This window comes from Schistocerca gregaria, chromosome 6 (assembly GCF_023897955.1).
Source record: "Schistocerca gregaria isolate iqSchGreg1 chromosome 6, iqSchGreg1.2, whole genome shotgun sequence".
Taxonomy (NCBI): Eukaryota; Metazoa; Arthropoda; class Insecta; order Orthoptera; family Acrididae; genus Schistocerca; species Schistocerca gregaria.
The window spans coordinates 428312335-428340053 of record NC_064925.1 but is presented as its reverse complement, the minus strand read 5'-3'; the positions used below and the strand labels follow the sequence as shown (position 1 = coordinate 428340053).

Genomic DNA, 27719 nt, shown 5'->3' with positions numbered 1-27719 from the left:
ACTTACTTCTTCAAGGTAACTTAAAGGTGCGAAGTCGTGTACACCAATTGTATGTGAATCGTATATGATTTGTCCTGAATGTGATGGTATTTTACCTGTTTGTGTTTGGTATTCTCTGACGCGGAATTTGGGGTTCAGCCCTCATTGAAAACACTCTCAGGCTGCCCGATGTACCAGGCGACGGTAGTTAGGCTACCACGCGGATTCGATTCGGGCCTAGCTCATCTCCCCGTCTCGCAAGCTAGTGCGCTGCGCGTTCGCTATACGAGCAGGTCAAACATCGAACTGAAACTATGCATCTTAAAATATTGCAGTTTTTCAATGGTAATAGTTCATGGCGCTAGACCAGAACAGGAATGAACATAAAAATTACTGATGTGAGCCTTTTTTTCATGTTTTAGATGTTAACCTTTCGTGAGTCACTCGTAAGCTTTGTGTCTCGAAATGAGACATGGCATGACGCAGCAGTGCCGTGGGTAAATTTGGATGCCTATCCCTTCGCCTTTGTGTGCAAATCAGCGCGAAGATACGGGGCTTGCGTTCCGAGGGGAGCGTTTAGGACTAGAACTGTAGGTGACAGGCAAGCCTTTTTAGAATAGTGACCGCTCCCTGGCATCCCACCGGCAACACTGTTGGTAACAGTGACTCTCGTGCAAGAAGGCAGTGTGAAAACACCCAATCAGTCAGAGATACCTCTTTTTTTTATTTCACTGTTCCCATGATAGTTCCTGTATCGTAGGATCAGAGATCAAAATAAGTGTAAGGATTTGCCAGGAGTAAATACCCGCACTGTTACGGTTTAACGCGAACTAAAAGTTCCGTCATGAAATCACAGTTTATTTGCGAGATAATGAAACAAACGTTCCCCTGTTGTAGCACATGCTGCTGCCTCTACGGCACCTGAAAATGCCGAATTTACGTATTTTGTCACTATTCGACAGAAACACACACACACACACACACACACACACACACACACACACACACACACGCACACGACAGAGAGAATACCTTTCAGCTGTGCATGGTTTTCCCCCTTCCCCCCTCCCCCCCCCCCCCCTCTCTCCCGTCCTCCTTGTATTTTGTGTTGTGGACATTGACCATAGCTTAGGCACCTATTGCCTTTCTCGAGAAGAATATGCACAGTGGTATCCTGCGACTTCGAGGACTTTTGTAAATATAACAGTGGTGGGAGTGGGTGAGAAATGGTACAACGCTTCATTGACAGCAACGTTGCGAGCGAAGGAAGCTTAAGTTTCAGATCCAAATTGTGAATAAGTTTCTTTTTTCGTTTCATACTTTAGAGAATGCCATTTCTCGACCTTTCATATTGTGTTATGTTTTTATTTTTATTTGGTAAATATATTAATTCTAGTCATCTTCTGCTGGGCTCTTGTTTCTCATCACAAAGCGTGATTGTACTTTGTAGTTATGAGTCGTATTTTTTTTAAAATGATTGTAAAGTTTGTCTGCAAACCACATCAAGCTACACAATAGCCTAATCATATTGGACGCGCCGACGCGAATAAACATCGACTGAAATATAGTCAGTTTTATTCCTTTGTCGGAGCCCCACATCCATACCGTTTTATTAATGTTCCGGTTCCATCTGTTCGTTTGTCATTCGATATTAATTCATTTGCATCAATGCGGTGAGGGCTTGCAAACAGTTTACATTACTGTGAGAAGTACGCTTACTTTGTTGTCTGCTTGTGTTACAAATCAACGATGTGAGTAAAAAAATTCTGTACATTGGAGTACTTTGTGTTTCACACCTTTCTCTCTGCAGAGATGAACTGCTGCTCTCCCACGCCGTAGTCGCGGCAACGTGTATTCTCGATAGGATTTCAAAACTTGCAAGGGCATAAGCTCTTCCCTGATCGCGCCCGTCATCAAAGGGTCATGAGTCCTGCCACTTTATAAGCAAGCGTCTTTTTTTTCTCCCTCCCCTCCTCCCGCATCTTCCCTCTGCCAGAAATATTGTGGTTGCTCCACAGTTTCATGACGCATGTTCCATGAGTGACTATTTTTATTTTTTGTGGTGGTCTTATGTGGCCCGCAACGAATTACACTCCTGCGCCAACCTCTTCATTTCAGAGCAGCACTTGCAACATGCATCCAGCATTATTTGTTGGATGTATATTGAATCTCAGTTTTCCTCTATAGCTCCCTCTAGTACCGTGGAAGTTATTTCCTGGTTTCTTAACAGATATCCTACTATCCTGTCCCTTCTTCTTTTTTACTGTTTTCCAGGCACTCCTTTCGTATCTGATTTCGCACAGAACCGTCTGATTCCTTACCTTATCAGCCCGTCTAATTTTCGACATTCGTCTGTAGCACGTTTCAAGTACTTCGATTCTCGTCTGCTCGTTTTCCCATAGTCTATGTTTCACTACCATACCATGCTGTGCTCCATACATACATTCTCAGAAATTTCTTCCTCAAATTAAGGCCTATGTTTGATACTAGTAGCTTTCTCTCGGCCGGGAATGCCCTTTTTGCCAGTGCTAGTCTGCTTTTGATGTCTTCCTTGCTCTGGCCGTCATGGGTTATTTTGTTGCCTAGGTAGCGGAATTCGTTAATTTCATCTACGTTTGACCATCAATCCTGATGTTAAGTTTCTCGCTGTTCCCATTTCTGCTATTTCTCATTACTTCTTCTTTCTTAGATTGTCTCTCCATATTCTTTACGTATTAGTGTGTTCATTCTATTCAGCAGATGGATACCTCTATTTTAGTAAAGTACAGACATTCTAAAAACAAATGACAGTACATGGTCCAGCCGAGCGGTCTAAGGCGCTGCAGTCATGGACTGTGCGGCTGGTCCTGGCGGAGGTTCGAGTCCTCCCTCGGGCATGGGTGTGTGTGTTTGTCCCTAGGATAATTTAGGTTAAATAGTGTGTAAGCTTAGGGACTGATGACCTTAGCAGTTAACTCCCATAAGATTGCACACATATTTGAACAGTACATGGTCCTACCTGTTACTTTTATATGATGCGAGGATTCTCTTAGATTGGTTTCTTGTATTCGTCAGCATGTAGAGAAATAGATCCGAAAAATAACCAAATTCTCTAGAAATTCAAGAATATTTTATTCTGAGTTATTAACATTCAGGCTATTTCTGTTCCATCATGTTAGCCTTGACGTAGTCGTAACCAGAGTCACAATCAGTATCACCAGCTCGGACATTAGAGTTATAATCCGTTGGCCATGGTTTAGAAACAGAAAAGGGTGACACATGAGTTGCCTTTATCAGAACGACCTGTATATAATCTACAGTTATCTGTTCCAAGGGTGAATGAGGCATACCATGTTCTGTCAATAAAATAAATGAAATGTGCCAAGGCACTCTGCAGTGAACGTCGGTTGCGATTTAGCTGTTGGTTTATCTTTCTGCCATTCTGTGGTGAAACTTGTGCAGGGAAGTGCATTTACTTTCAAGTTATCGTTTTTAATCTATAATTATTTTCAGCGTAATTACACACATAATTTGCCTTCAACAGGAAATAATTTCCTCTTACGTTCGCGTCTGTTTTGAGATGTTTCTGTAAATATAAAATTTGTGCGTAATTACGCTGAAAATAATTATTTTATAGATAAAGAATGATAAATTGAAAAAATGCACTTATCTGCACGAGTTTCACCACAGAGCGGTAGAAGGATAAATCAACAGCTAAATCGCAACCAACAGTCACTGCCGAGTGCCTGGGGCACGGACTGAGACAAATTCGACCCGCACAGTAAACAAACATACTGTATCCATAATGAGATTTTCACTATGCAGCGGAGTGTGCGCTGGTATGAAACTTTCTGGCAGATTAAAACTGTGTGCCCGACCGAGACTCGAACTCGGGACCTTTGCCTTTCGCGGGCAAGTGCTCTACCAACTGAGATACCCAAACACGACTCACGCCCCGTCTTCACAGTTTTACTTCTGCCAGTATCTCGTCTCCTACCTTCCAAACTTTACAGAAGCTCTCCTCAGAACTTTGCAGAACTAGCACTCCTGAAAGAAAGGATATTGCGGAGACATAGCTTAGCCACAGCCTGAGGGATGTTTCCAGAATGAGATTTTCATTCTGCAGCGGAGTGTGCGCTGATATGAAACTTCCTGGCAGATTATGACGGGGCGTGAGTTGTGCTTGGGTAGCTCAGTTGGTACAGCACTTGCCCATGAAAGGCAAAGGTCCCGAGTTCGAGTCTCAGTCCGGCACACAGTTTTAATCTGCCAGGATGTTTCGTATCAGTGCACACTCCGCTGCAGAGTCAAAATCTCTTTCTGAAAACATCCCCCAGGCTGTGGCTAAGCTATGTCTCCGCAATATCCTTTTTTTCAGGAGTGCTAGTTCGCAGGAGAGCTTCTGTAAAGTTTGGAAGGTAGGAGACGAGATACTGGCAGAAGTAAAGCTGTGAGGACGGGGTGTGAGTCGCCTTGGGTAGCTCAGTTGGTAGAGCACTTGTCCGCGAAAGGAAAATGTCCCGAGTTCGAGCCTCAGTCCGGCACACAGTTTTAACCTGCCAGGAAGTTTCAAACATACTGTAGTCTAGAGGGCGCCGATAGTCAGAAGACGCTAAGCGTGGCATAGGCCACCTGCCGTTCCTCGAGCTACCACGCCTGGCGAAGCTGGGGCTACGAACATGTTAAAACGGATGCATCGCGGGCACAAATATTGCGCAATAGTGTTGAGCCGGTTTTGGCTTCGCACTTCCGCGCAGCATATTGACAATATTATTACGCAGCATCTTGGCCGTGCGGTTTAACGCACGGCTTTCCCAGCGGGAAGGAACGCCTGGTCCCCGGCACGAATCCGCCCAGCGGATTTGTGTCGAGGTCCGGTGAACCGGCCAGTGTGTGGATGGTTTTTAGGCGGTTTTCCATCTAACTCGGCGGATGCAGGCTGGTTCCCTTATTTCGCCTCAGTTACACTATGTAGGCGATTGCTCGCAAACAAGTTCTCCACGTACGCGTACACCGTCATTACTGTATCACGCAAACATAGAGGTTAGACTCGTCTGGTGTGACAGATTACCGGGAGGGGAGGGAGGGGGGGGGGGGAGCGAACCGCGCACAATAACCCTGGGTTCAGTGTGGGGCGACGGAGGGGTGAAGTGGACTGCGGTAGTCGTCGTGGGGTTGTGGACCACTGCGGCTGCGGCGGGAACGGAGCCTCTCCGTATTTCTAGGCCCCCGGTTAACATACAACACGTACAACGCAAATGCTGGTCGTGTGAAGCACGGTGGAACCGTGACCGCTGCCTACGCACCTGGGTACATGTCGGCGTCGGAGCTGAAGAGCACGCAGAGGCCGGTCTCGTAGTTGACGGCGCGGCACGACTCGTTGGCCTGGCAGGCGTCCAGGCAGTCGGTGAGCATGAGTGTGCCCGGCAGCGAGTCCAGCAGGTCGCTCGGCGCCGAGAACACGTAGCCCGTCACCAGCTCGAAGCCCGACAGCTCAGGGTCGCACTCCTCCGGCGCGCCGTACCTGCACAGCGCCGTCACCTGCTGCCTCACTCGCGTCTCTACACCCTTTCAAGCCTTAAAAGTAGCAGGGATAAAACACAGGGAGCCAAAGGTTACCTATAACTGGTACAGAAAGCAGACTCCGGTTACGAAAGTCAAGCGACGTGGAAGAGAGTCAGTGGTATTTGAGCAGGCCGTGATGCAAGGTTGTAGTCTCTTACCGATGTTACTCAATCTGTGTATTGAGCAAGATGTAAAGGAGGCCAAGGGAAAATTTGGAAAGGGAATTAAACTTCGTGGAGAAGAAGTAAACACTTTGAAGTTTGCCGATGACGTTTTTATTCCTTCAGATATGGCAAAGGAATTACGGTAGTTGAACGGAATTGATAGACGAAAAAGACGATCGTGTGAAACCCAGCTCGCGCTGTTCGTCCACGTGGCTCAGAGGGCCATAGACACTGGTTCCCAGGCAGATGCCGTGTTTCTTGACTCCCGCAAGGCGTTCGATGCAGTTGCCCACAGTCCTTTAATGAACAAAGTAAGAGTATATGGACTATCAGACCAATTGTGTGATTGGATTGAAGAGATCCTAGGTAACAGAACGCAGCATGTCATTCTCAATGGAGAGAAGTCTTCTGAAGTAAGAGTAATTTCAGGTGTGCCGCAGGGGAGTGTCGTAGGACTGTTGCTATTCACAATATACATAAATGACCTGGTGGATGACATCGGAAGTTCACTGAGGATTTTTGCAGATGATGCTGTGGTATATCGACAGGTTGTAACAATGGAAAATTGTACTGAAATGCAGGAGAATCTGCAGCGAATTGACGCATGGTGCAGGGTATGGCAATTGAATATCAATGTAGACAAGTGTAATGTGCTGCGAATACATAGAAAGAAAGATCCCTTATCATTTAGCTGCAATACAGCAGGTCAGTAACTAGAAGCAGTTAATTCCATTAATCATCTGGGAGTACGCATTAGGAGTGATTTAAAATGGAATGACCATATAAAGTTGATCGTCGGTAAAGCAGATGCCAGACTGAGATTCATTCGAAGAATCCTAAGGAAATGCAATCGAAAACAAAGGAAGTAGGTTACAGTACGCTTGTTCGCCCACTGCTTGAATACTGCTCAGCAGTGTGGGATCCGCACCAGATAGGGTTGATAGAAGAGATAGAGAAGATCCAACGGAGAGCAGCGCGCATCGTTACAGGATCATTTAGTAATCGCGAAAGCGTTACGGAGATGATAGATAAACTCCAGTGGAAGACTCTGCAGGAGAGACGCTCAGTAGCTCAGTACGGGCTTTTGTTAAAGTTTCGAGAACATACCTCCACCGAGGAGTCAAGCAGTATATTGCTTCCTCCTACGTATATCTCGCGAAGAGACCATGAGGATAAAATCAGAGAGATTAGAGCCCACACCGAGCCATACCGACAATCCTTCTTTCCACGAACAATACGAGACTGGAATAGAAGGGAGAACCGACAGAGGTACTCAAGGTACCCTCCGCCACACACCGTCAGGTGGCTTGCGGAGTATGGATGTAGATGTCTGTTGAAAACAAGTTATAAGATGAATATGGACAACAGTAAAACAAGGACAATGGAGTGTAATCAGATTCAATCAGATTATGCCGAGGAAATTAGAGAAGGAAATTAGACACTCTAATTCGAGTTTTCCTGTTCGGACAGCAAAATAACTGATGATGGCCGCGAAAGGAGGACATGAAATGCACACCGCCAATATTAGACAAAGCGTTTCTGTTGCAGAGAAATTTCAAACGTGGAATGTAAGTTTGAGTATTCGGACTTCCTTTCTGTCACATACCGCAAGGTGCCTTGCGGAGTATAGACTTAAAAGTCTGCAGTCTAGCCTTGTACGGAACTGAAACGTGGACGATAAACAGTCCGGGCAAGAAGAGAATAGAAGCCTTCGAATTGTGGTGATACGGAAGAACGTTCGAGATTAGACGGCTAATTCAAGAGTTATTGAATCGAATCGGAGAAAAAAGAATTTGTCGCGCAAATTGATTAAAAGAAGGGTTGGTAGGGCACAAAAAATGGCTCTGAGCACTATGGGACTTAACGTCTGAGGTCATCAGTCCTCTAGAACTTAGAACTACTTAATCCTAAGGACATCACACACATCCATGCCCGAGGCATGATTCGAACCTGCGACCGTAGCGGTCGCGCGGTTCCAGACTGTAGCGCATAGAACCGCTCGGTCACCAAAGCCGGCTGGTAGGACACATCCTGAGGCAACAGGAAATAGTTAATCCGTGTATGGAGCGTACTGTGGGGTGGAGAGTGAGGTCGGTAAAAATTTTGTAAGTAGGGCAAGAACTGACTACAGTAAGCAGCTCCAAATACCTTTAGATTGTAGTGGTTATCGAGAGATGAAAGGCTTGCACATATAAACTAAAGTGGACTGATGCGTCAAACGAGACGTAGGACTGAAGAACAGATCAACTACAACAATAATAATAAGCTCTCACTTTCGACCGATGTTGGGAGGCCACATCCTGTGGTGCATTTACAAACATTTCCTTTTTCTATGAAGTTTCGGCTGGTGTTCTTAACTATCACATGCATCAATAATAATTAGAAGACTGATTACTTTATCGATTAATGAGGCCGAGCGAGGTAGCACAGTCTCAGGTCACTGAACTCGCATTCACGAAGATGACGGTTCAGATCCGCATCATCCAGATTTACTTTTCCGTGCCTTCCTAAAACTATTTAAGGCAAATTCCTGAATGGTTATGTGGAGGGAAATATGGCCGTTTTCGTATCCTATCCTTCCCCAATCCGAGCTTGTGCTCCGTCTCTTATAACCTCATCGCCGTTGGGACGGAAAACGTTCCTTCCTTCGAGGACGGGAGAAGAAAATCGAAAGTGTATTAGAAGAAGACAAGTTTCGCTTCACGATTAGGTGCAGTTTTAGCATTGCGGTTGATAATGAAATGGCGGATTAAGGAAAAACAAGGAAAATTACATTGAAGTCGTAAATTTGGAGAACACTTATGATAATGAAGAAAAAAATATTATTTTTAAATGCTTAGACAGCGTGGATTTTTTACAGGGACAGAAAAATAGTTCTTTTTATGCGAAGCAAGCTATAGCAGTAAAGTCGGAGGAAATAAAAAAAAATGCATCAAAATGAGGAAAAGTATAAGGTAAGTTTGCTCCCTGTCATCACTGATGTTTAATTTTTACGCTGTGTGGAACCTAAAGGTCTATCCCGAGTAGTTTTTGGCGGACTGTAGACAGCGTGTTACTGTTCGATGAAGACGTAGCATTGGTAACCGAATGTGAAATGGAATTGACTCGGCCTCTTTTATCGAAATGAAAAGTATGCCAGCTGGTTGTTACAAACAAAAAGAATACTGAAGTGCAAAGCGTGGATGCAGCAGGTGGATATACTGGGTGGCCAAAGGTAACCACTAACTCTCGAGGAAGTGTGGTGGTGGTGGTGGTGGTGGTGGTGGTAGGGGTGGTGGCGGCGGCGTCTATGGTGAAAATGCTAAGACAGGCCATCGAATAAACAATCCTCCACGAAAAGTTCTTGGGCGATCGGGGATCGTTTTATCAGACATTCACAAGATTTCGACCAGGAGAGGTGCTTCCGTCGGGCGCGCCGATGAGCTGTTGCCAAGAGGCTGGAGAGGAAACACTTATTGTCGTGGAAATATTGTGAATGTCTGAGACGATGGTCCGGTCGTTCGCCCGAGAACTTTTCCTTCATAAATTCGTCAGGAAACCCGAAAGGTCTACATTAATCCCCCAAGTTGAGAAAATAAGAAATTAAAAGTTTGTGAGGTCCTCGTTCCCGTGACGGTAGGGCACTGAAGAGATGTTAGATGCGAACGTGCGCTGGCAAACTGTGCCACGTGCGAAGCCTCACCCATTCTCAGCGGCGAGGTCGGACATGTCGAGATCGTTGTCGGCGTCGGCGTCGGCGTCGTCACTGATTGGCGCTGGCGGGTCCTCGGGGGCGGCCTCCGTCATCCCCAGAACCGTCTCCTCCTCTTCCACCTGAGCCAGCGCAGCGGGAACCAGGAGCAACAGCAGCAGCACCAGAGGCGGCGGTGTGCAACCCATGGCTGGTCGAAATCTGAAACACGCGCACGCAGCGCGTCAGCACACGAGGGCAGCTGCAGCGCTCTTCACAACTTTACATCTGCTACTACAGTCATTAAGTTTTGAGACTGACGCCTTTAATGTAGGCACCCACAACAACCTGGGTGCCTCACAAGATGCCGCGTAACAAGGCGTATACTTTTTTTTTTTAATTGTTTAAAATTGGGTTTTGACCTGAAGGCCATACGGCAAACAGAACCACATCCTCGCTCAAAATGTCGCCATTGGCTGCAGCGTGCGTTTAGCTGCTGTATGCACCGCTGAAACATCTTGGCAGGAAGGTACCTTATGGCTTCTCTTGCAACAGTCACGACCTCTTTGGCTGAACGAAATGTACGCCCATGTAGGAGTTCTTTCGCGCATGTTACGAGATCAGGTGAGTACGGAGGGTGCAGCAAGAGACTGACCTTTTACCTTCCGAGTTCCTCCTGAACGAGCACAGAGCGATGTGCAGGGCTTTGTCGTGTAGCAACAGCCAATTTTTCCCACGCCAAATATCAGGACTGAAATGGTAATTAAATTGACACCCTAGGCGCAAACAAACGTTGATATACATCACTGGGGACATGTTCAAAATGTGTGCCCCGACCGGGACTCGAACCCGGGATCCCTTGCTTACATGGCTGACGCTTTATCCATCTGAGCCACCTGCCATGTAAGCAGGAGATCCAGGGTTCGAGTCCCGGTCGAGGCACACATTTTCAACATGTCCCCAATAATGTATATCAACGCCTGTTTACAGTTAGGGTATCGATTTAATTATCATTTCATTCTAGAGAAGGTGCACGGTCATCAATGGTACATGTTCTTTCGGGAACAGATACTACCTTCATATAAAGACCAGGACGATTGAGGCGAAATTAATCGCGTAGATTGTCGGATCTCCTTGCAGTAGTTTTTGTTCACGTTGCGCCATCTGGGATGAATTTCTTGTTAATAATTCTATATGAAGCAGAAAACAGTTCTAGCAATTCCGTGCCTTTTGACCTGTCTTGTAACTTTTTTTTTTTTTTTTTTTTTTTTTTTTTTTTTTTTTTTTTTGTTACTGGCCGTTTTCCAAGTGGCGAATTGTTGCTTCAGCTGCGGATCGCACCGGAAACACTTCCGTTACGGTCGGATCATCGTCAGCACTGCTGATCAAGTCACTATAATCCGATCATTTCTCAGATTTTGCGTCAGGATGCTGACACACGGGCTGGGTAGCACGCGATATGTTCGGACCATCAGTCAAAATTTTGTACCACGTACCATGGCAAACCGTTACTGTTTCGGAGAAATCGTCTAGCATTTGGAAGCGACTGGCACGCTCCAACATTGCAACCTCTTCTGTCTTACGTTCAGTTCCAACTGTCTGTGGCCGACCAGTATGCACATCTCCTCAAAACTCTCTCTTTCTTGCGAAAAACATCGATACACTTACAACATGACTGCGACTCAATACGACGTCACCATAAACTTTCTGCATCAAATGGAACATTTTGGAAGCGGTTTTCCCGAATTTCTGTAGAATTGGATGTTTGTCTGGTTTTCCACATACTCGGTTTCCGCGCGCGCTGTCGTATCTCTGTCCCAACAAACACCTTAATTCTGCTCACAGTGCATGCACTTTACTGTCTCTTGCTGGGACGAGAGACAGGCTCGGACAAGGTACTACACTGCGGCGCTATGAGCCCAGTCTCAGAACTTAATGACTGTACTAGGTGTATCTTCACTCCGCAAGCCACCTTACGGTGTGTGGCGGAGGGTACTTTGTGTACCACTGTCACTTTCCCCCATTCCTGTTGTAGTCACGAATGGTTGGCGGGAAGAATGATGTTGGTAAGCAGCTGTGTGAGTTCATATCTCTCTGATTTTACCGTCTCATTCTTCTCGCGAAGTATACGTTAGAGGAAGCAATATATTGGTTGAATCCTCTGGGAACATGCACTCTCGGATTTTTGATAGTAATCCATACCATAATGCAGAGCGCCTTTCATGCAGCGTCTGCGACTGCAGTTGGCTGAGCGCCTCCGAGACACTTTCGTGCGGACTAAATGAACCGAAATGCGCAGCTCTTCTTTGGATATTTTCTTTTTCCTCTATCAGTCCTATCTGGTACGGCTCCCAGACTGACAAGCGATATTCAAGTATTGGTCGAACGAGTGTTTTGTAAGCTACGACGGAATGCTGAAAAGTAATGGCTTCGAATTTTTTATGTGGAAACTCTTAAAGCTTTAAAAATAATACAAACGTAATCAATATTCTACATCTTTTATCGTCATATCAACATATTTGCAGCCCACTGCCGCTATCAGGGCTCCGAATTGTATCGTGTAACAAAGCCGGTGTGTAACGTAAATATGCCGGTGCTTGAGAAACAGCTTGCTATGATCGAGTTTCAAATTCGAAGAGTTCGTTCAAACATGGAGACTCTCTCATTCAGCTTGACAATGAAAGAAAACACACGAGCACTGCGAGATCTGCAACACCTTGGGTTCACGGTCATCGATCATCCTTCATGCAGACCCGACTTGGGCCCATACGATTTTCATCTGTTTCCAAAACTTAAAGAACGCCTCGGAGGACTTGTCTTTGTCAGTGATGATGCGGTACAAGCAGAGGTGAGGTTGTGGCTCCGTCCAACAGAGTCAGACATTCTACAGTGACGGTATCAACTAAATGGTCACTCGTTGGGAGAAATGGATTCTTCGCCAAGGTGACTACGTTGAGAAATATGTAGACACGGAGATAAAGATATAGAATGTTAATATCGTCTGTTTTATGCAAAAATCTTTAAGGGTTTTCATATAAAAACTTCGGTGGCAAGCCCTCGTATTTTCGATTTCAAATGGAGTTAACTGGATATCTGGAAATCTTCTAGACGAGAGAAAGAAAGCATCATTGAAGAAATTCAGTTCGGTCTAAAACCAGTTTTCGGTAAAACAGCTACCGAGTTCCGCCTTTGAAATCGAGGCCAAGAAATAGTTTTGTTTTTTCCACGAGTGCCACATAAGTTTTTATTTTTATATTTGTTAGTCTTCTGACTGGTTTGATGCGTCTCTACTACATACACATTTGTTGAAGTCACAGTTTCGCCAGTAAGGTCTCACACACACACACACACACACACACACACACACACACGGTTTCAGAAGATGATTGTGCGAAAACAACGAGACAGAAAATGTCTACATTTCAGTGGATACAGCTTGTCTCCCAAGTTTTTAAACGCGCATTACAGGTGCTCACTATGGACACTTACTGGTACGCAGCAAGCTTCAATATGAACGTGCGATTCGTTGAAGTCGCTGATACGAAGTCCCAGGAAGGCACGACAGGAGCCCGCTTTAGAAATTGTTCATTGTGTTGTATTTACGCATGTGTGAACTAATTCGATGCGACAGTACGAAGCAGATCATTTGTCTCCATGTTGTGACGCGCCTGCCACTGAGTACAACTACATCCACTGAGTACAACTACATCATGGCTCATCCTGCGAATAGAAACTTGAAGAGATACTCTATCCACTGATTTATATCATTTTTAGGGAGTTCGTACCTCAATTGGAACGTCTGTAGGATTTCTCCGCTGTTCGTCCGTCTGTGTGTCTGTCTGGCCATCTGACTGTTAAAGACCCTTTTTCTCGGGAGTGGGTAGACGTATCAGGTTGAAATATATGCCAGATATTCAGGACTACAGTGTAAAAAAATTGAAGCTTCTAAGTTAATGAAATAAAAAGATAGGGCCGTTTATACCAAGTACTTTGATACTCGCAAACTCACTTATCAAAACCTGGAGGGTAGTTCCCCTTGACCTAGAAGGCAGGAAGCCAGGTTTCGCAGTACAAGTAGCGGAAAAAATTTAAAAAAATTAATGAGTAATTCTATAACACGAAAAATATTTCTTTTGCTGTGTGTTATCCGACTTCAAACTTAAGACATTCTCGAACGTCTTGGAATTACTGAGATCGATGACGTGCCAGTATCAGTGTCGGTTGTTGAGATTCTGGTTTCGCGTTATGGATGAACTGTCTATGTACCTAATTAAGTTCGTACGAAACCTCTAGAGCGCGATTCCTTCCAGCACCTGGCCAATTATTCTCTGCCTTGTGCTTTTGTCGGAGTCGTCTTCTGAAACCCTGAATATACTTAGGTTAGGTTAGGTTAGATTAGACTAACCGTGTATTTCATTAGGCAACGGCACATTGGACGTAGAATGCTTCTTCGTTCTGACAACTCACTCGCACAGTTAGCTACAGAAGGACCTGCAGTTTAATGTGAAATGTTTCGCTAAGTGTTTTTCACACTTTTTAGCTATTCGTTAGCTACCACGGAAGAAAAGCTCGTAGGACACAGCAGGGGTTGTAGCCCACGCATCTGGATATCTGACCTTATACACGCGGAACTGCCAAGCCATAGAAAATAAATTTTTCATATCTGTAACACTCTGAATAACATCATTTCGAAGTAATAGAGCGCGTTGCACAGCTCCAGGGTTCCATTACGCTGCATTCGCTTGTTTGTAATTACACCCTTTTTGTGCACTTGTCGTGATACCGTTCAGTTTTCGCTCCGCAGCGAAGCGTTCAGACGGCTTTAACACGTAACAGCAATTACCCGTCTGGTGTAATGTATGACAGAATACCCGGCGGTGTCACCGTGTCCCCAGTTTCACTCCAGAGGTACTGTTAGTTCCGAGAACTTGTCCCACAATTAACAACTCAGGAATTATGTGCCTTTGTGCTTGGAATTAGCCGAGCAATAATGAACTCTCTGCGTTCCAGCTTACTGAATGCGGAATGTAAGTCAACTGATCATTTTCGATGCGACATTGAATTAGGCTGCCGTTAACTGTGCGTAATGCTTCTAAAATATTAAACAGGTGTACGTATTAGTACTGTTTCTCGCAAAGCTGTTTTGAGTACTTTGACAGATACTTGTTCTTCGCATACCAGAAACGTGAAAGAGCGCAACGTTCGAGACATTACTGTGTTTCAAGAAGGTACTTTAAAACTGGTAGCATACACTTGTTTTTGTTCGTTGTCTGAACCTATTTTATGGATCTACAATCTGAATGGTTTCTTTGGTTATCACTGTATGAAAATTAGGTGGAACGAAATTTTGCTTTCTATGCAACTGTTCTACGTAGCAAAAAAAAAAAAAGATTTTTTTGACAAAATAAAACTGCTTGCCAGACCGAGACTCAAAACCGAGATAGGTGGTGTTGTGGTTAGTACACTGGACTCGCACTCGGAAGGCCGATGGTTTGGATCCGCGTCTGGCCGGTGCGCGTCTGGCCATCCAGATTTAGATTTTGCGTGGTTTTCCTAAATTGCTCCAAGCAAATGCCGGGATGGTTTCTTTGGAAGTGCACAGCCAATTCCTTCCCCAACCTTGAAATTTTCTGAGCTTTTCTCCGTCTCTAATGATCTCGATGTCGACGGGACGTTCAAACCTAATCTTCCTTCCTTTCTTCTTCCGAGACTCGAACGTGGATGAAGCTTTCGTTACCACAGCGATACCGTTTGCGCTGTCCGCTGTCCGAGCACGTTTCGCGGACTGACTGACGCATACTCAAAACACTAGCCTTACAGGTGTAGGGAGGAAGTTAGATAATTGGTAATGTACTGCCCCGAAAGTCCAAGATCACCGTTCGATGTCAGGTGCGGTTCAGAGTCTTAACTGCTCATTAAGTGTCGATCGCACTTTATATTCACTTACGTGTAAACATCATAATCTCGGTTATTCAGTTGCTTGTACAGTGAAAACGACGAAACGATCTTTTTTCGTAATTCTCATTAATCGGCTTCCTTAGCTGATCTTCGGCGCATTTTCGTTTCATTAAGGAAAATTCGCGCGTTTCAGAACCTAAAAAGATGTAAAATATTCGGCTCTGTCATGCGGAAGCTGCAAATCATCAAAGGCTTAAGTCCTGTCTAGTCACACTGAAGATAGTAGTAAATTGGCCACCCCTAATAGGTGATAAATTATTCTAAAAGGAAGAATGCCACCAAATTAGGCGCTCACGTCACGTTCCGAAGTTGCCGTTGCGTACACCTGCTACTGGCTCTACCGGTTCTACAAAACACGCGGGAGGATGAGGTTGAGAGAGAGAGAGAGAGAGAGAGAGAGAGAGAGAGAGAGAGAGAGAGACGGAGACGAAGGGGGGAGGGGTAGTTGCCGGAGCCGATGAGCTGCGGTCTTAGTTGTCACTAAGAAAGGAATGTACTGGGAAATATTAGCAGGGGATAAGGAAGTCGCGTGTAGAACTCATCAGAATGGAATGCACGATGACTGTCGAGGAGCATGTATCACATGCAGCAGTTGAGACAGTTTGCATTCCGCTAATTTTATAATAAGCACCGCCGAAATTAGAAAGGGGGAACCAACTGTTTATCCTGCGTTCGACGACCAAAGAATTCTCATAAGCAGCATATGCACTCACATTAAGACGAGAAAGGCGTTAGTTAATATTTTTATGTGGATTTTGCTGAGGAGCGGAAATCAGAGATGGATTATTTTAAAATAAAAAGAACTGACCAGGTGCGTGAAGAACTCTCTCGCTGACGTTTCCGTACAAACTTGATTAGTGGGTATATAGACAGATCATCCATTCCGGGGACCGAGAATCTCGACGATTTTTGCCTGTTATTGAGATTGTTACTGACAAGATATCGCTGTCAATATTTTCGACAATGCGGTTATCAAGAGTTAAGTGAGTGTGAAAGTGATCTCATAGTCGGCACACACAGCTTCTCCGAGGTAGCGATGAAGTGGGGATTTTCCCGTACGAACATTTCGCGAGTGTACGGTAAATATTCGGAATCCGGTAAAACATCAAATCTCCGACATCGCTGCGGCCGGAAAAAGATCCTGCAAGAACGGGACCAACGACGATTGAAGAGAATCATTCAGCGTGACCGAAGTGCAACCCTTCCAAACTGCTGCAGATTTCAACGCTAGGCCATCAACAAGCATCAGCGTGCGAAATATTCCACGAAATATCATCGAAATGGGCTTTCAGAGCCGAAGGCTCACTCGTGTACCCTCGATGTCTGCACTACACAAAGCTACATGATTCTAGGCATATGTACCAGTTTCTTTGGCTCTTCAATGTGTATGGATTATTATTCGAATTATTATTTGGCACAATGTCCTCTGCACATCCGACAGTTTATAGGGGGACTTTATGAACATCAGAATGAGAATTTAACTCTGCAGTGGAGTGTGTGCTGATACGAAACTTCCTGGCAGATTAAAACTGTGTGCCGGACCGAGACTTGAACTTTACAGAAACTCTCCTGCGTTGTTTGGAAGGTAGGAGACGAGGTACTGGCGGAAGTAAAGCTATGAGGACGGAGCGTGAGTCGTGCTTGGGTAGCTCAGCTGGTAGAGCACTTGCCCGCGAAAGGGAAAGGTCCCGAGTTCGAGTCTCGGTCCGGCACACAGTTTTAATCTGCCAGGAAGTTTCCATTTATGAACATCTTGTATTTGAGATAGGACGAAAAATGTGCTCTGGTTATAGATGCGAAATTTTAAATAGCTTCGCGATTTATTTCAGAAATGACCCAAATATTTTATCGTCTCTGATAACCCTAAGGACGTTTGTATGTTTTGCAGTACATAACGTGTTACATCCGGTACTTTATTCTCGTTTTTCACTCACGTTGTTACACTCGCCGCAGTATACCTCTCCTATCGGTAATACGCTATTTCCCCTCGCTTCGTGCATAGTCATATTGTGACATGTTGATGTGGACTTGATAAATACCCTTTCTTTGCTGCAAATCTCATTGCATTATTAACGTGTGTACTGCGCTGTTAAGCAATCCCTGTGTTAATCATCGCGAGGAATCTCAATTAACGCGGAAGTCTGTTTTCGAGCTCGGAGTCTTCCCGCCACATTAACAAAGCGCAGTGCGCGGCAGCGCGTCGATCGCGTGAGAAACGGATCTTAATTGCGCAGCAGGAAAGGCACGATTTCGTAGATAGGACGGGGAAGGTGCGCCAGAAGCAAGCCAGCTCTTTCGGTACTTTCGCTTCTGGCCCGCTGCTGAACAGGCGTCAGATAAGATATCCCGCAGCATTTTCACACGGTGTATGGCCGGGTAGCAGCAGCAAACGTCGACGTTCGGTGTGAGTCAGCGTGGGATACGCGGAAGGCGGCTCGCGCCAACTTAACTGTACGCAGGCAGCGGGCCCAGTTAACCCGGAACAATGAGTGGGACCGCTCCGCCCTCGTCGGCGGTAGCCAGCCAGCCTGTCGGTCTGTCCCGTTGCCAAGTGGGAGCATTCTCTTCGGCCTACACGGAGGCATCCGACCCTGCTGTTGGCGTGACTTGATACGCTAGGTGTCTCGCAGCTGAGTTAACTTCAGCACTCCCAGGCGTCATTACGGAGCCATTTCGCGTCCACTATTACGCTTTGGCCTCCGCTAAACGCCTCCGAGCATAATTATCTTGTGGGATCACAACTCCGTTGCAACATAGTCATTTTGAGATTGTCCAGCCTCACCGCTGAGTATCTTCTTTGGGTCATATTATCTTTCCGCGCTTCCTGAAATTCTAAGAATCTCTTTCTCGATCAGTCGTCTTTCAAGTTTACATAACCATGTCGACATAATAGTACGTCGCTTAATGCCAACCACTTTTGTACGTTGTCGGACGTCTCAGTTTGCTACTCTAAATAAATTCCAAACGTTGGATCTTTAATTTGGGATCTTCATAATTTTCTCGCATTTCCCTTTATAATTCCACAAATTAGAACGGATGCCTGACATATATCCGAAAACATTATTTCCTAATTATTATTGGTTGTCAAGTAATTTATTGCCGGCCGGTGTGGCCGAGCGGTTCTAGGCGCTACAGTCTGGAGTCGCGCGACCGCTACGGTTGCAGGTTCGAATCCTGCCTCGGGCATGGATGTGTGTGATGTCCTTAGGTTAGTTAGGTTTAATTAGTTCTAAGTTCTAGGGGACTGATGACGTCAGAATTTGAGTCCTATAGTGCCCACAACCATTTGAACCATTTTGAAGTTATCTATTAATTTATCGTATTCCTTACATACCAGTCTATTTGTCTTGTTAATAGTTCGTAGTGGGTGAATGCAGTTAGGTTGCTTGAAGCAAAATATAGTTCGAATGATCAGCGAGGACTCTTTATTAGGTAGGCTACTTTCACAAAAAAGTGGAAGAAAGGTAATAGCGTAATGTTCATACGAATTAACACGAGACATATTATACAGTGTCCCTGAACGGAAATTTGCTCCAATGACAGGAACTTTTTTTATACACACACCAAGGATCTAACAGAGAACTAGTCGTGGCTCTGTGGGAGAATCCATTCCGGTAGACGTGGAGTTACTGAATAAACCTGTCGGAATAGCCGCATCGCAGCTACAATCGATAGATCTCAATTATTTGTCATCAGTTGTGCGCTGCAGCGTATCTTTATTCGTGGATGGAAATATTGTGCGCAATGAACAAAATATGCCATCTGTGCCGATAACACTGAAATTATAGACAATGTATCACATTAAGTTTTTCGAGGAAGTGATGTCTTGCTCAGAAATACGCGTTTGTGTTCGATTTAGAAATTAGGCGTGTGACGAAGGATACTTTGTCAGAAATCGGCTAAGACAGAAAACTATTTAATGATGGAAAATCGATTTTATGTTCGTTAATAATGAAAGTTGGTGATACTCGTCTTGAGGTTGAAGCTCTTCTGTCCATGTTTGCTTTACACATATATTTCCTTTTCGAAGGGTCCACATCCAAGCGAAAAATACAGTTTTACCGTTTCTTTATCTTTTATTTCCCAGACATGTTTCGCTGAAGTTTCGGCATCATCAATGGAATTTTATTTTCTTTCTTGTTGTCACATTCTGTGGTTTTCGTGGCTTTTTGTGTATTTTATTGCGCTTGTTTTCTTTCACAGTTTGTAATTTTTTTAGGTCCCGCCTCCCCTTTTTCGCGGTTTGTAAACAGCGGCAATGGAAGTTACATAGTGCAGGTTTTCACAGTGGAAAAACCAGAAAAAAATGACCCACTGTGAAAGAAAATGAGCACAGTAAAGTAAACAAAACCCCGGAGAACCACAAAAGTGGTAACAATAAACAATAAAGAAAATAGAAACCCGCTGATGATGCTGAAACTTCAGCGAAACGTCTGGGAAATAAAAGATTAAATTGTGTTGTGTGTTCAAATGTGTGTGAATTCCTAAGGGACCAAATTGCTGAGGTCATCGGTCCTTATACTTAAACTAACTTATGCTAAGAACAAGACACACACCCATGCCCGAGGGAAGACTCGAACGTCCCGAGCGAGGAGTCGCGCAATCCGTGACATGACGCCTCAAACCACGCGGCCACTTCGTGCGGCATAAAATTGTGTTTTGCTTAAGGCAGACCCCCTCGGAATACAAATCTGAAAGTATATGATATTATTAGAGGGAAGTTCATACAAAATAAACCTAGGAAAATATTGACGCAGAAAATACTAATGTGAAATTCGCTTAACCGATGTCCGTTACCATATCGGAGATCTGACGATTGATGCAGTGGAGCTTAATTATTTCAAAGAGAATCTTAAATGCACTCACTTGCAATTCGCCTTGACTACCTACGAAACCTATCACACCACAAACTCGGCTTCGAAAAAATTACTGCATCTGCGTCACTACAACATAATACGTTGGCCACTGCGCCGCCGGTTTTGTATGCTGACAACGCTCGAAGTGTGTGGTGCGTATAGATAGCCGGATACAACAGTAAGAAACACTCAAAGTAACTTTAATGTGAAGTCGAGAGATATCCAAAACTTCCGGAATGAATATTTTAAAGGGTGTCTGTTTTCAGACATCAGCTGTTTTGTTCTTTTTACCTCATTTCGTGTTCCTCGAAGAAATATGTTGACGAACTTGGCGCGCACTAAGGCGTTGGAAGTTTATAAAAATGAGCGCTGAAGGAGAGAAGAATGTGCAAATGAAGCAAAATGGCGGCGCAAAGGCGGTAGCGCCGCTTAATGAGAATTTGTGAATAGCGGAGTCGAGGTTGCTGTCCCGGCCGCGCGCGGCGTGATGAATTAAATAAGAGGAAATATGATAACGAGCCGGTGGGGCCGCACCTGGAGCAGCGTTCTCAACGCCTCGCGGAGTGAAAACCTGCCAGCGCCAGCTGTTTATCTCTGGGACAGGCAGTGGCGGCTTCTGGAGTGTGTCCTATTCGGTATGATGTAGCTTCGCCCACAGCATAAGCTTAAATCCGGTTCTCCTCTACTGCAAAGGCATAACATCATGTGTTATGAGGGCGCATTTCTGTCGAATGTTTTGACAGGTGAGAGAAAGGTTTAGAAAGATGATTTGACGTGTCGTCGACGTCGATGTCATTAGAGCAGGTGCACTGGCTCTGATTCGACAAGGTTGGGACTTAATGTCTCCTGTGGCATTTTCAAAGGGCCCTTACTGGCGTTTGGTTTACGTACAGTCAGGAAAAGTACAGACGCAGGGGATTTTTGTCGTTCGTCCTACAAACTAGCCCTTTAATCACTGTGGCAACTCACTTGGCTAACTTAAATTTCCAGTAGGGTCATTTGGTCTACGTATTTCACTTCAGTCTCATTGAGGTCATGGGAAGATTGGAAATGCCCTACCCTGTACTACCACTATTCCTTCATTCTCTTTCCCCCCAGGAGAGAATATGTATGTGTGTGGTAGACAATGAAAACCTGGCAATTCCAGTAACTTCATTATCAAAGATTTCTCTAATATGTCAATAACTAGGCTTCTACTATTTAGTTAGACATGTAGCAATTTCATATATATATATATATATATATATATATATATATATATATATATATATATATATCACTTTATTTTTTAAGAAACCGTTTTTGTTTCTTCTGCAAAATTTAACAAAATGGAATTAGGAGGTTTTCACTGCCTACGTTTTATCATGTAACCGTGTCTTCCTCCACCCCTTCCCCTACTCTAGTCAACTATCTCTCCCTTCCTTACTTTCACCGCCTCATTCAACCTTACATAAAGTCGTGTTCGGGGTAACGTTTTTGGGCGAAATAGGAGAGTTTCACCGATCGTTTCACACAAAAATTAATGAGTAGAATGTTTTCACCACAAGAATCTTCGTCTTGCTGCTTATCGTGATGTGTCATCTTGAAGTACTTGTCAATACTACTGTTTGTCTTCCAGAAATAAATGGCGTTGGCTCGTCATGTATGGAAACACGTTTTCAAAATTCAAATGGCGCTGAACACTATGGGACTTTACACCTGAGGTCATCAGTCCTCTAACATTTCGAACTACTTAAACCTAACCTAAGGACATAACACACATCCATGCCCGGTGCAGGATTCGAACCTGCGACCGTAGCGGTCGCGCTGTTCCAGACTGAAGTGCCTAGAGCCGCTCGGCCGCAACGGCCGGCGAAAACCGTTTTGTAGTGATACAACGAATTCATGGAGAAACGACGGCACTTGGTCGACTGCTGCAATGTTTCTTTTTAAAACTCATTCATAGCAGATTACGAAAGCCGTGATAAAAGTCTTGATAAATCGAAGCAGGAGTAGAATGGTATTTAGAGCGTATAAAATTCTACCTGATTTTGCGTCATGAATCATCGCGCTCGAAACAGCTCCAGAACGAGAGGGATATACGAAACCCATCCTTTCGCGCCATTCTAATTATTCTCGGCTGTCATTTGATGAAGTTTACCTCCAACATGGTTTCTCACTAGTTTGACGCTCTGGAGGGAATCATGTCTTATCCGCTTTTTTTCTCTTGAAAAAAGTGATTGACGGCCGAAGTTCATGGTTATACGCGACGTGTTAGTCTACAACTTACTTACTATTTAATTCACAGAGAAACTATCACACTAATGTAATGAGGCGACTCTAAAATTGTTTATGCATTGAACTATGTCATACTCTTATATATGAGATTAATGAGGAAACCTGTATTGCAAATATTAGGATGTCCTGTCCTCAAATCTCTTACAATTAGAAGTACGAGAAACAACAATTTTACACCTACGAAGACGACTGCAAGCATTCTTAATAACTGTGCGCTGCAAACAACACCTTACAACTAACCACGATCAGGTACAAGCGACACAGTGCACACGATAGGTTTGCTTAACGCTTAATAGCTCCTATGGACATACCCGAGTCATCTTTGTTGAGCGCACAGCGTGTCATGTGCAAGTTCGGCAGCCATTAATCACGAGCGCGGACACACACAGCAGAGCTTCCGTTGCTATCGGCTTGCGGCACACGACTGCGGTGTGTGTGAGCGCAATGCCAACCAACGCTCGGAAGGTGGCAGCGCGGTATCAGAGGGTTCTCGCTGCAATCCCATTAGCCAGCGCGACTAGCCCGTTAGCCGAATGTTCTATTCACGTTACTCAGACGCACCGCCGGACGATTGCTGGCTACCACGGTTGATAACCGCGGAGTAGGCGTATCCTCGAAACAGCTTACGCCGAGACAGTGGGAAATGAATCAGCGTCGTGAAATGAGTGGTTCGCTCAGTTCGCTTTGTCAGCTGTTGTGATGGTGGAAGTCGCACATTAGGCACGAGAGCCGTGGCCTACTTTCAGCTATTGTCTCCCTGTTCGACACTCCGCCCGCTGCCATAAACGCAGATCGCAATAAAGCGGTTGTGCTAGGAATCGCAGCCACGTCTGCTGTGCGCCAATGATTTTGATCTGAGAGATTTTCGGTTTCTTCATAAACATCAAAAACAGATAACAGCGTCAGCATTTTACGAACACGCCGATGTTGCGGAAATGCAGGTACATTTTTGCTAAAGATTTTATAATGTCTGTATAGCCAAATAAAGAAATGAGTCCTTAGATTGATTTATTGTCCGCACCATATCTTCCTATAATCTAAAAATATTTTTACTATACACGCAGTCTTCTTCTTCATCATCATCTTCTTTCTCCTGCTGGCCTTATCACAGGGTCGACGTGATAATCTGGATTTAGCTATATTAGTGCTAGTGGATGACCGGATACAACTCATTTCGCCACCCTTCACACCCTCCCAATCAGAACAAAATTTGTGTACCCCATCTGCGTGCGTCTGCGTCTGTCCATGCGAAACTGAGAGAACGTTGTCGAACATTTGCGAATCACGTAACTGACGGAAGACGTGAATAAAACTCGGTATTCATAAAGTCGGATGTGGGAAACCACCTAAAAACCGGCAGGGCGGATTCGATCCAGAGGCGGAGCGCCTCGCCGAATCCAGGAACTCGTGTGCTAACGAGCTCGGGTTTCCGGGCAGGTCAACCACCACAACTAGTTTCTCGATAATGATTTTTAGCTATCCCGATCTTGGCAATGTTTGTTAATGCGTAAAATGCCTAAGTGCGCCGTGCAGTTATTATTAATGAAATAACAGCCTAGTAAATAATTATGAATTATTGACTTCCGACTTCCAAACACCACGCCCATCCCAAAGAGCTGACTACTCGCTGCGCAAAGTTTTCCGACTTCACGGACTCCAAGTAACTCCAGAAATGGTATAATATTCAGGCGTCTCAATCTGTCAAGCTCAGTGATTAACATTTGACTTCGATACAGATGTTCTCATTAATTATTCCCTGTCTCTCTCTAACGATTCTCTCGTTACGGTTTCCCACTTACCGTTACTGGAGAAATGCCTGACGTCCACGGAAAGTTTTTTTTTTTTTAACTTTTAAGAAAACCCAGCAGACTTAGACCAAAACTTTGACGCTTTGTGAATCCCCATGATAACACTCATTACACAGATTAGGAAAAACAAGCCTATCATTTCCGAAACGAAGACAAAAGCGACCTTTCCTTGCGCAAGACGCCTAGAAACTTTTCTGTAGAACCTCCAATCGATGCAGACAACCAAGATCATGTCTGCCTATCGGGTTATGCACAAAAGAGTCTAAAATCAGTGCAATAATTATCTTCCGCGTCGGGTAATTCGTTCTAGTAGGATCTAAATGGTACGTTATACGCTAATCGTCCTATCATATACACTCCTAAGAAATATACAGTGCACCAGAGAGATAATGATATGAATAGGAATTCATCCACAGTGGCGTTACAAACTGAACTGGTTGGCACAGTGTTAAGATCCGCATTCGGGAGGCCGGCGGTTTAAATCTCCGTCAAGCCACACTGATGTACTTTTCCCGCAAGTTCCCTAAAATAGCTTTAGGCGAATGCTAGGACGATTCCTACGAAAGGTCACAGCCAATTTTCTTCCCTTGTCTTCCTCAGTCTGAGCTTAAGCTTCGTCTCATGGAAGAGAGCAAATCATTGCTTTACACGTGAATCTTTACGCTCTCGGAGCATATTACTTGATCCATAAAATTGCGAAACTTCAGCCATAAACAGACTATGCCTGCTGCCTCCTCTGTTGTAAGCCATTCAGCCATCGTCGGAGCGAACCGGAAAGACAGATCTCCCGTACACTTTACATTTGTACGAGCAGTGCGAGCCAAGTGCTCATGAGAACACAGCAACACAAAAGATACCCACGTCCGTAGGCTCTTTGAAGGAGGACTTGATTCTACGGAAAACAGGCGTGTATAATATTCCATGACACTGGAATTTGCCGTATACCATACACAGTTTAAATACAGTTCGAGAAAACTGCACAGGATATCGACGCTATACCCGCCTGTTACAGCCTGATAAATCTGACTTCCCGCTCTCCAGAATGAGATTTTCACCCTGCAGCGGAGTGTGCGCTGATATGAAACTTCCTGGAAGATTAAAACTGTGTGCCGGGCCAAGACTCGAACTCGGGACCTTTGCCTTCGCGGGCATGTGCTCTACCAACTGAGCTATCCAAGCACGGCTCACACCCCGTCCTGACAGCTTTACTTTTGCCAGTACGTCATCTCCTACGTTCCAAACTTTACAGTAGCTCTCCTGCGAAGGTCCCGAGTTCGAGTCTCGGCCCGGCACACAGTTTTAATCTGCCAGGAAGTTTCATTCCCCGCTCTCATTTGGTACCAGGATGAGTGGACCTGGGACCATTCTGGAGGGACTAGGACGAGGAAGAATTCCTGCTCCTATTTGAGGTAGGACTTGGAACCTCCACGACCGGAGTCTAGTGCTCTAGGCGCTTCACCGCCATAGCCACAGTGCACTGTGCATGTCAAGCACGAAAAACAAACGTCTCGTCTCGCAACTCTCTTTTTGCTGCTGCTTACACATTCTGTGCGTGCGATCGCGTACTTCGCAGATTATGCTTTCTCAAGGTGACAGCACCGAGCGATGTGACGCAGTGGTTAGCACACTGGACTCGCGTTCGGGAGGATGACGGTCCAAACCCGCGTCCGGCCATCCTGATTTAGATTTTCCGTGATTTCCCTCGATCGCTACAGGCAAATGCCCAGGATGGTTGCTTTGAAAGGGCACGGCCGATTTCCTTCCCCATCCTTCCCTAGTGGGAGCTTGTGCTCCGTGTGTAATGCCCTCGCTGTCGACGGGACATGAAACACTAATCTGGGTCCTCGAGGTGACAGTGGTTCACTGTGTCGATGCGAGTGATAACGCGACAGCTGCAGCAGACACCTGAGTGTGAAGGGCGGCCGCTACGTACAGTGTTCCGCACGGCGCTCGGGTCTAACTGTACGCAGCGCCCTGTGTCTGCGGCAACCCCGTGCTTTACGTAGCAGTACCTCTGTCAGCCGTGACGCCCCAGCCGCTCGTCACGCCTCTGAAACTCTCCCTCTGTCTCTCTGCCTGCGCCTAACCTCCCTCTCTCTACTCGTCTTCGAGACTGAAAGCATTTCCACTTCGTATCCGCGTACCTTTTCCCTATCCCTTACAGTGGGATGTAGCTGAGTTCTGTTAAAGACTCGATCACTAAAAGTCAGCGCCGCAGGCACAGTAAAGAGTAAGCCGCCAGTTGCGACATCCTCGTAGTGTACCTGGCATTGTGCTTTCAAAGTGTCGACTGTAATTCGCGACGGCTGTACCTCGGTCTACAAACACTATCTGATCAAAAGTATCCGGGCACCTTGTTAGCGGACATTAATGTGGGGTGTGTGCACGATTCGCCTTTATGGCTGGGAACACTTCCAGTGAGCTGTCTTTGGAGGAGGCAGCCCATTCTTCCTCAAGAACCGCAGCCACAAGTGGTAGTGATGTTGGACGCTGCCATCTGGAGTGAAGTCGACATTCTAACTCGTCCCAAACGAGTTCCATGGGTCAAATTGGGACTCTCGGCGCGTCAGTCCAATTCAGGGATGTTATTACTCACAAACCATTCCCTCACAGACGTTGCTTAGTTCGTCACACCAGTACGTCTTCTTGTAAAAAGCGCCATATTTTCCCAGCTTGACCAGTGTCTCCAACATCTATTGCAGAAAGGTCTCTTTGCGTTCTGCTACGAGGCAGCACCTTACAGAAGCGGTGCAGGTATGAGCAGGAAGGGCCAATGAGAAGATCTACATTCTGCTGCTGATTCCTGCTGGGTGAAAGGTTTACATGTTAATTAATTTCGTACATTGGTCTGGAAATCGCGAAATCGAGCGGTCGGCCGGCAGCCTACTAGGCCGGAATTTGTGTATTGAAGTGGTTACCATTTCAGAGCTGTGTATTCGGTGATCCTCCCTGGTCATCGAGATTACTTTTCCGGTACGGAAAGCTTACGAAGCATTCGACGGTGCATATCCGTGCACGGGCGCCAAAACCGCTTTGCCGCCTTCCTGCTTTTATCAGCTGTTGTGAAATAATGATCGGGGACTTTTTCCGTAAAGAGAAGTCTGAGAGCTGAGCGTCGAGCCATTAGCTAGCTGGAGGTAGTTTTAGACGAAAGTGACACACTGTGTTGATTGATAGCTTTAAATTTCCTTGGGTTCTGTGCGGATTTGAGCGTGTCTTTTTAACTGACGGATATCCATGTTGACTCTGTTCCTGTTTTGTTGTTGAGATATTTGTTAACACGAGTTTACGAATAGTTCGTTTGAAGTGGTGTGCTGAAATGTCCAGCGGTCAAATCTCGCAATCTTTCCGGAAAGTATAACGGGTGATCAATACGTTTCCGTCTGAGGATGTTGCTGCACCGTGTTTGCAAAGTAGCGCGACTGCGATCCGGGTATTAGTTACCGGCATGTAGATAAAGGAT

The 27719-nt window shown here is 45.3% G+C and overlaps 2 protein-coding genes across 4 annotated transcripts in view; one reads left to right on the top strand and one right to left on the bottom strand.

Moving 5' to 3' along the window:
* Positions 1 to 27719, top strand: part of LOC126277975 (autophagy-related protein 16-1-like) — an 865117-nt gene that overhangs the window by 270613 nt on the left and 566785 nt on the right. The window lies entirely within an intron of this gene.
* The window catches only part of LOC126277974 (uncharacterized), a 207627-nt gene that overhangs the window by 116118 nt on the left and 63790 nt on the right, over positions 1 to 27719 (bottom strand). Inside the window, exons 2-3 of the mRNA XM_049977630.1 lie at positions 9370 to 9579; positions 5265 to 5482 (exon numbers count right to left, since the gene is read on the bottom strand). Of these exons, the coding sequence (XP_049833587.1) occupies positions 5265 to 5482; positions 9370 to 9566 (415 nt within the window). The 5' untranslated portion in view covers positions 9567 to 9579. The remainder of the gene's footprint in view (positions 1 to 5264; positions 5483 to 9369; positions 9580 to 27719) is intronic.